The 8,430-nt window shown below is 42.5% G+C and overlaps 3 protein-coding genes and 1 pseudogene across 4 annotated transcripts in view; all 4 read right to left on the reverse strand.

Moving 5' to 3' along the window:
• Window positions 1-237, reverse strand: part of LOC102023973 (keratin-associated protein 4-11-like) — a 1,016-nt gene extending 779 nt beyond the window's left edge. The window contains exon 1 of the mRNA XM_013519125.1: window positions 13-237. Within this exon, the coding sequence (XP_013374579.1) occupies window positions 13-205 (193 nt within the window). The 5' untranslated portion in view covers window positions 206-237. The remainder of the gene's footprint in view (window positions 1-12) is intronic.
• A 1,341-nt stretch (window positions 238-1,578) lies between these two features.
• LOC102022451 lies at window positions 1,579-1,935 on the reverse strand (annotated as a pseudogene).
• Window positions 1,936-4,929: 2,994 nt separating this feature from the next.
• Window positions 4,930-5,582, reverse strand: LOC102023657 (keratin-associated protein 9-3-like). Its single transcript, XM_005394385.2, has one exon. The coding sequence runs from the start codon at window positions 5,551-5,553 to the stop codon at window positions 5,176-5,178; it is 378 nt and encodes a 125-aa protein (XP_005394442.1). The 5' UTR covers window positions 5,554-5,582; the 3' UTR covers window positions 4,930-5,175.
• Window positions 5,583-7,941: 2,359 nt separating this feature from the next.
• LOC102022771 (keratin-associated protein 2-1-like) overlaps window positions 7,942-8,430 on the reverse strand; it is a 24,083-nt gene continuing 23,594 nt past the window's right edge. Inside the window, exon 2 of one of the 2 annotated variants that reach the window (XM_013519178.1) lies at window positions 7,942-8,430. In XM_013519178.1, coding sequence (XP_013374632.1) covers window positions 8,179-8,430 — 252 coding nt within the window. In that variant the 3' untranslated portion in view covers window positions 7,942-8,178. The other variant, XM_005394382.1, reaches the window with a different exon arrangement.

The following is an 8,430-nucleotide window of genomic DNA, read 5'->3' on the forward strand; positions in this document are numbered from 1 at the left end:
AGCTGGTCTGACAGCAGATTGGCTGGCAGGAGCTGGTCTGGCAGCAGCTTGGCTGGCAGGAGCTGGTCTGGCAGCAGATTGGCTGGCAGGAGCTGGTCTGGCAACAGGTTGACTGGCAACAGGTTGGCTGGCAGCAGCTGGAACCGCAGTTCCCGCTGGTGGAACAGCTGGGAATTCCACAGAAGCTAGTGGCACAGCAAGCCATGGTGTGAGGAGTTGGGTTGAAAGTTCTGCTGGTTGGAGGAGGTTCTGAGTTTGGTAGTGACTGCTGCACTGGGCCTTTTATAATCCTTGACCAGCTTCTAATTTCCTAGTTCCTACGGTGTCTTCCTTGTTTGTGTTTAAATAATTTGCCTCTGAATGGTAATTGACCTGTTCTTGAGTTATTTGTTCAGACTTCTGAGAGCCTTTTAAAGTTGTTTTTATTTGCTCTTCAATTAGGGTTCTTTATCATGATATAGTCACTAGCATTCATTGGGAACACAAGCCCTAAACTCTCATACTTATTAAAATTTCCCCATTCAAAGAATAATTAAGTAATGCTGCTCCCCCTTTAAAGAGTGCCTATTACTCACTGTTTATCATTATAATTGGGCTTTGGTCTCAAATGACAGTTTCTCAGTAACATGACTTCCAGTTTTTTGTTTTTTTTTTCTGGTACCCGGAATCGAACTCATGACCTTGTGCTTGCCAGGCAGGCCCTGTGCCGCTGAGCTAAATCCCCAGCCCAACTTCCAGTATTGATGGCTGTCTCCTCAGACCTTTTCCGTTTTCGCTGTGACTGTGAAGCCAGGTTGGATCCAGCTGGCCAGAAAGGAGGTGCTTTCTTTGGGCCTTAGAAAAGTGAGTAGGTTGTCATTAGCAACATTTTCAGAGTGTTCATGTACGTAAAATGTTCTGAATATCTTATGTATATCAGTTCACCTAACTGTCACAGCAACAGTGTGGGATGGGTACCATTGCAGCTCTCACAGTCCAGCTGAGCAAACCGAGTTAAAGATTTAAGTAACTGCCTGAGTCCGCACCACCAACAAGAGGGTGAATCTGAAATCTGAATCCCAACCGTATAGTTAATTTCCTCTTTTTCTGACATAAATAGTTGTTCGAAGGAAAATCAAAGGGTGAAAGTCAGATGTGAAGACATGCCTACTTTCTTACAGATGTTTTTGAGAGTAAAAGATAGGGCTTAGGGCGAGGAAGAAATCGTCTCCCTCAGAGTCTCATGTTCACAGGTATGACCTGGTCAGAAGGCGCAGGTCACTGCAGCTGGGACCTGAGTGTGTATTCTTATCCCTGGGTCTCTCTCCCTCTTTGTTTTCTCACCACCGTGTGGTGAACATTCATCTACTGTGCCCTTCCACAATGCCATTTCTGCCTTAGAGCTAGTAAAGCATGGACTGAACCCACTGAAGCTGTGAGCCTAAATAAAGCTCTCCTCCTTTCAATTGTAGGTTTCCAGTCTTGTGACTTAGCGATGGGAAAGTGACTGAGACACACAGGATGTTCTATAGATTTTTAAAGCAGTAATTTAAAGTTTATTTCAGCTATAAAGCAGGCTATTTTTGTTTTAAGGTACCATCACATGGCATACTTCTGAGTCCGTTCTTGAAATATTCCGTTGTACTTGTCTTTGTCTGTTTTATAGATCCATGCAATCTCTGGCACTAGGGGGTCATCTGGGTTTGGATCACATAGCGGTGAACACATGGGTAAAAGAACTTTAGAAATAGTTAAAGCATGAGACCACTGTGATCTTGGAATATTGAGACAAATGCTGCCATTACTGTTAATATATGGATGATAATTTCTTCTTGTAAATGCAACCTGAGGTGATTTGAAGGGGTAGTCTGTAGGAAAATGAACTGGCAAAAAGAATACACCACCTTAATATGGGCTGTCATTAGGTCTCATAATTGTGGCTTGCCAATGGAGCATGTTCTTAGATGCATAAAATCCATGCACTTCGCATATGTACACATTATAGTCTATTATACTGCAGTGTGTGGGTTATTGTAGAAGTTAGACAGTAGCCTAATTGGCTATAAAGTTTATATGGTTTGAATGAAGCATCTAATGAAGGTGAAGTTGAATGAATTCTTTGGGTACAATTAAAGGTGGCCTGGTCTCCGTGGAGCACGGGCTCTATTACAGAGAAGTGGAATTAAAATACCACCCATGGGCCTGAAATGACACCTTTGAGTTTAAGTTGAAACTCTTCCCAGGTCAGAATTAAGACAAGTTTGAAAATCCCACATCAAATTTGAATGAAAATATGGGATTTTTTTGTAAGTTTCTTGTTGCTTTTTAAGCAAAGCAACATTATGGTTTCTTTGGTGAACTAGTTTTTCACCTTCGATATTTGAAATGTGTACCTGCCATGATTATGATCTCAGAAGATATTTAATACATATCTAAATTCAGTAGTATTTTTGATACTAAAAATATATATTCCCCTTCCAAAGGTATTTGCGTGGTGGAGATACATTATTGGTAACAGCATTGGAGATGGTAGCATTGGATGCTGGATCTTCATTTTAGGTTTTTCTACTATGGCGTTGTTTTCCACATCTCCCTCCATGAAAAATTTAGCTCATTGTTCATGTTTGTGATCTTTAGCTGCCCCAAAGAATTACTGAGAATAAAATATAATACTTAAAATTCAAGAATTCTACTCTTCATTTACAGAACCAAGGTTAATCTGAGTATTTCCTTCCTTCCTCTAAATCAATCAGGAAAATAAAATTTAAATAGAATCTTTCCCCGTCACTTGAACCCATTTTTTCTTGATTGGTTTCCATGGAAATAGAGTAACATGTCACAATTCGTGATGTTTCTCCAGGTAGATTTTCTATCCCCTTTAAGGGCCAGGTACTCCTATGCAGAGATTTCTTGGTAAAAATGCCAATACCTTGAAATTTGAGACATAGAAAGAATGGCTGTGCTTATTTTCTTTGGTTTTCATTTAAATTAAGGACCAAGATCGTTCCAGTACCACACGATGAAAGGATATGTTCTGTTATTTTTAAACCTTTGACCCTTGCTTAACAGAGATGTTCAAGTTTTGAGTTACTTTTTTTTTTTTTTTTTTTGGTTTTTCTCCGGTACCGGGAACCGAACTCACGACCTTGCGCTTGCCAGGCAGACGCTTTGCCTCAGAGCTAAATCCCCAGCCCCTTGAGTTACTTTTCTTTATGCCCTTTCCTAGTCACAATCTCTGGAGGGTCTCAATTCCTTTACCTCCATTTTACCAGTTCTCCAACCCAGGTGTCATTGTCATACCTAGCTTTCTGAAGGATAAGACCAGGTTGATGTACCGGTTGCAGGAGCACACCATCTGTGCTTCTGTGCTGAGCTCCATCATAGCGACCTGGACTTGACAACAGATCAATGTCAAGAGCCTCCTCCCACCCCCAACTTTCTCTCTTCAACCAAGTAGCAAGAGCTTTCTCAGTTCTCCTGAATGCCAACCTAGTCTTCTTGATGCTTCTGAGCTAGAACCCTTCTAAGTAAAATGTACATCAATGCTAAACCTTCTTATCCTGATGGGAGACAAGAGATCTGCACTATGGATGAGGGGAACGTGGTCCACCCTGGAGAATCATCAAGTGTAGATTGGAACTTGTGTCCTGACATGTGGCTCTGTCCAATCAGAGAAAGGAGTACCAGGGGACCTTCACACCATAGTGCAAGTTGGGTGCCCCAGGTCTGTGTTTATCCCAAGGTGCTGCCTCTTCCTAATTCTAATGAAGCTGTGCTAGTGGAGGACCAGTTCACCATGCCAGAGAATAACCCATAACTTAAGTAGTGGCTTCCCATACTCCTCTACGCTCAGGTCCTGACTCACCATGCTGATTTTAGGACCAAAGACTTTATCCCATGGAGTGGAAGCCTCCACATGTGCCTTTCATTCATTCTTGCTTTATTCCAGAACCCTCTGCAGATTGGAACAGGAACGGTGCTAGTGTATGGGCAGCAGCATGCTCGTTTCAATCCACCCCTGTAATGAACTTTGGTTTTCTGCTTCACAATATGTGAGAGGTTTGTATAGCTATGGTGCGAATATCAATGATATTCCTTCCATCATTTGCCAAAGTATATTTTGAGGACTGCTCGTGTTACAGGATGTCAACCTGTAAAATAAGCACAGAGGACTTCTTGGCTAAATCTGCTTGGGGGTGATGGTCATCGAGGTTTGCTGGGCATCTCAGTCCCTTTAATACTCTTCTGTGCTTATAAACCTTCAAGATGGCTACTGCATATTTTCCCCTTGGGGCATTCGTTGTTAGTATCACCTGTTGGGGAAGAGATTTACCCCTCTATGTCTATGCCTGGAGGGGACATTGTAAGTAATACAACTCAACTTTCAGATTTGAAATAGGTGCCCAGGCAAGTGAAAGGACTAGCCCAAGATGTCATGCACTGTTAGTTTCAAAGGTTGGACCAGGAATCAGGATGCCCTCACGTCTGGTGCTATTGTTTTACTATCGTGTATCTATGATTCTTCCTATTTTGTATTATACTTTTGTATATCTTGATCATTGGATGGATTATATGGACTCATGTAGGAATGGTGAGTGTGTATTTACACATCTTAGGAAGCTCAATGGCATTTCCTTTCTGTAAAATTGATCTTCTAAAACCCTAATCCTACCACTTTGCATAAGTAAGGACCTTGGGAAATAGTTCTAAACTACAATCGTGTCCTTTAAACTATATATTTTGGCTGCAGAGTACAGGGACATGTAGTGGCAAAACAAAGAAAAATCGGTTTCAAAGACATTAAATAACAAAACAAAAATGACAGGTCATGTTGAGATTTTTAATAATTCCAATACCCAAATACCATTAAAAATGTTCTAACATGACTGCAATGAAGAGATGAAAATGTTTTTTTTATTAAATCCAAGTCTCAGTAATCTGTTGAAACATTTCAGATGATACTTATAGTAATATATTACATGTCCCTTCTCACACTGGAAGGACTACTGTTGATATTCAGGTCTATGGAAGATTTTTGATCTACTGCAAATGAATTTGCCTTCTTGGAAAACTGAGTAGTGTACAATGAGAGGGTACAAGCTAAGTTATGGGTATTGGAGTCCAGAAGCGTTTGGGGATTCAGCGTTGGTTAGTTTTGAAGTGCCATCTCTCAAGATTTCCATCAGAAGAAGGTTTTCAGCAGCTGGGCTGGCTGCAAGGGGGCTCACAGCAGTGGCAGCAGCAGGCCGGGCGGCAGCAGGACTGCCCACAGTAGGAGGGGCGGCAGCAGGAGGCCTGGGCATGGTGCAGCTGGCAGCAGGTTGGGGGCATGTTGCTCACCACACAACAGGGGGGCAGGCAGGTGCCCTCCACGCGGCAGTCTGGGCGGCACCACCTGGTGCGGTAGCTCTCGGCACCGGCGCTGCTGCCACCCTCCTGGCCAAAGCTGGTTCCACAGAAGCTGGTCTGGCAGGAGCTTGGCTGGCAGCAGCTTGGCTGGTAGCAGCTGGAACCACAGTTCCCACTGGTGGAACAGCTGGGAATCCCACAGAAGCTAGTAGCACAGCAAGCCATGGTGTGAGGAGTTGGGGTGAGTGAGAGGTGTGCTGCTAAGGGAAGTTTCTGAATGATGGCTGCTCAGCGCACCTTGTGCCTTTTATATGCCATGGTCAGTGGGTGAACCTGTGGCAGAAGCATTTTTGTCTTATTAGTCCTTCAACCAGATTCCCTAGGGTCCTCTGCTCAAACGTTGAGTTACTTTTAAAAAATCTCCAAATTGGTTTGCCCTTATTACTCAGCTAATAATCCCCAAATGTGCTCGTCCTTGGTAGAAATGTCAATGTTTCATTTCCAAACTATGTTGTAATTTCCACTCACGCCTCAGTTTGAGTCTTTTGTGCTTGTAGTTGTAGCACCTGACAGGTGAGTCTCACCCTTTAGATGGTGTGATTTGAGGGTCATTTTTATCAAGCTCCACCTCTCTGGAAAAGAATTTTAGGCCATGGATGATCCTCCTTGTAAGACTCTATTTCTATTTTCAGATTGATAAGTTATAGTCTCTACAATCAACCAAGTAGAAACTCTGATAAACCCCATATTCATAGAAATTCATCGATCTCTCCAGATGTCAGGCCTTCCCCCAGTCTCTGTGATCTCTCCTGAACTTCAGACACCCACAATTCAGGAAATATTTATCACTCAGTGAGAAAATGGAATAAAATTTGTTTCATTCCAATTTGATTTTAAAAAGGGACTAAAATTCGTATGCAGTAACTGGAAAAAAAATCACAAAATATTACAAGTGAAATTTACACTTCTCTGCTAGCTGAATTATTTGGACAGCATTTCTCAAAGGCAGGATTTACTTTCAGGTTATCGCTTCAGATGTTGCCACACCACACATCCTTGTACAGGTGAACCTTGGGAGGACCGATGAATGAAAAAGAAGGAATTAGGAAATACTTTTTTCTGTATCAAAGTGTTTGTAAGTCAAGTTAAGAAATAGGTGATCGAATACGGTTCAGCTGGTATAAAGATCAAGATAAATTCCAGCAGAAGAAAAGTTGAAACAATTCCTGGTCGTTGCCAAATGAAAAGATGTGATTTTTTTTTTCACGGAATATTTAGGGTCACTTGAGGAGAAATGAAAAAAAAGTGGTGTTCAAAAAACAAACTATTTATTTCCTATCAAATAGAAGCACAGAATCATCTTTTTATGAGGTGCAAGTAATGATTTACACAGCAATAGATTACACTGGAATATGACTCAGGTGATTTCAATAAAGATGTTCATGTCAGATGATAACCATGACTGCTGTTATGAAGTTGAAAATGATTATATGTAATCATTTAAATAATTATTCATACTGTAGGTGTAGAAACTGACATCAGTCCTAGAGTACATAGTACATGTTTATTTAATTCCATGGTTCACAGAGCACTAAAGCGTTACATAGAAAGCAACACCCTATTTTCTGTTTTATATCTTACGCCAGGGCACAAATCAGTGGGATACCAACAGGAAAGAGTAATCAAGGATATTAATCAAGGATATGAATCCCTTGAGCCACCAAACCTCAAAGTTATAAATTGGAACATTGGTGTTATGATATGCATTATTTTAAATTTTCCTCAGAATACTATGGAGTCTGGAAGGGATACACTTTGGAGAAGTTAAGTGCCTTTCTGCATTCACACAAAATAGCCCAAATAGCTGGGTATAAAATTCCTTTCCAGACCAGTTCTTTTCATTCTGTACCATGCTGTTTTCTAGAATCAATTATTATTAGTAAAACTTCTTCTCCTCTTATTTTGAATATAATATAATGGCTTAAAATAGAAATGTGAAGGAGTGAGCATGGTACATTATGAGTAGTAATTTTAAATGCAATACCTGTGAGTAAACATGTTCAAATTCTTTTGTTCTCAGAACCAAGAGTTTTCCAAGAACTGCAATAAGTCACGTTTACCTCTTGTTTCGCATTTCCTACATTCAACTCAGTTAATGCCTTCAGGGTTTCCATGTCTGCCCAAATCATTGCGTGTTCTTTATTCCCTGGCTGTCTCCTTAGCCCAGTTCTTGCACATCACTTGCACTAGGGCAATGGCCTCCTGATTAGTTCATGCATAGTTATGACTTCTGTAGGCTTTGTGCTTCTGTTTTATAGGGAGTCTCCCTAAGCATCATCCCAATGCCAGCCCTTGGCATGATATTTCCTGCCCCTAAACTTCCACCGGTTGCAATTTTGTTTCTCACGCTCCCACTTTTTAGTTGTGGATTTGCAGTGGATTAGACTCATCCACTAGGAGGCTTTTTTTTTCTTTGTTTGCTTGTTTTTTAAGAGGGGAACATTTTCAACTCAACTGGAATGCCTCTGGTACACCGTGCCTTATTTTCATTGTACCAAACTTTAATGAAAACAAAATTAGCATGAGTAAATAAAACCCAAGCAGTATTTAGGAGGGCAAGGAAGAGAAGTTTATTAAGAAATACACACACCGTCAGATCTTGGACCTAACATGGGAAGGAGAATGTTACTTCTGTAGGAAGACAGGAGCACAGCCCAAGGCTTCCTAGAGGAGCCGGGGTTGGTTTGGGGTCCTGGTGGCTTGGAGCAACGTCTTCTTAGGTGGAGAAAGGGGACTCCGGCTTGTGCAGGAGCTCCATGGCTTGCCTGCGCCAAGGCCTGAGCCCACTGCTCAGCAGCGGCAGGGGTCAAGGCTGGGGCCCCTGCAGGTCACCCGGCACGGCGCAGGCTGGCAGCACGGAGGGCGGCAGCAGGGAGCCTGCACGCTCACCGGCTGGCAGCAGGTGGACGCCCAGCAGCAGGGCCTGCACACCACGGCCGTGCACGACGACGGGCAGCAGGTGATGGGGCGGCAGCAGCCCTCCTGCAGGCCGCAGGGGTCGCAGCACACGGGCCTGGGGCAGGGCTCGACGATGGGGCGCGT

The sequence above is a fragment of the Chinchilla lanigera genome, unplaced genomic scaffold (genome assembly GCF_000276665.1).
Source record: "Chinchilla lanigera isolate Chin_1 unplaced genomic scaffold, ChiLan1.0 scaffold00050, whole genome shotgun sequence".
NCBI lineage: Eukaryota > Metazoa > Chordata > Mammalia > Rodentia > Chinchillidae > Chinchilla > Chinchilla lanigera.

Bases quoted from the DNA above. Each gene is read 5' to 3' on its own strand.
- LOC102023657 (XM_005394385.2), bottom strand. From the start codon at position 5,553: ATGGCTTGCTGTGCTACTAGCTTCTGTGGGATTCCCAGCTGTTCCACC.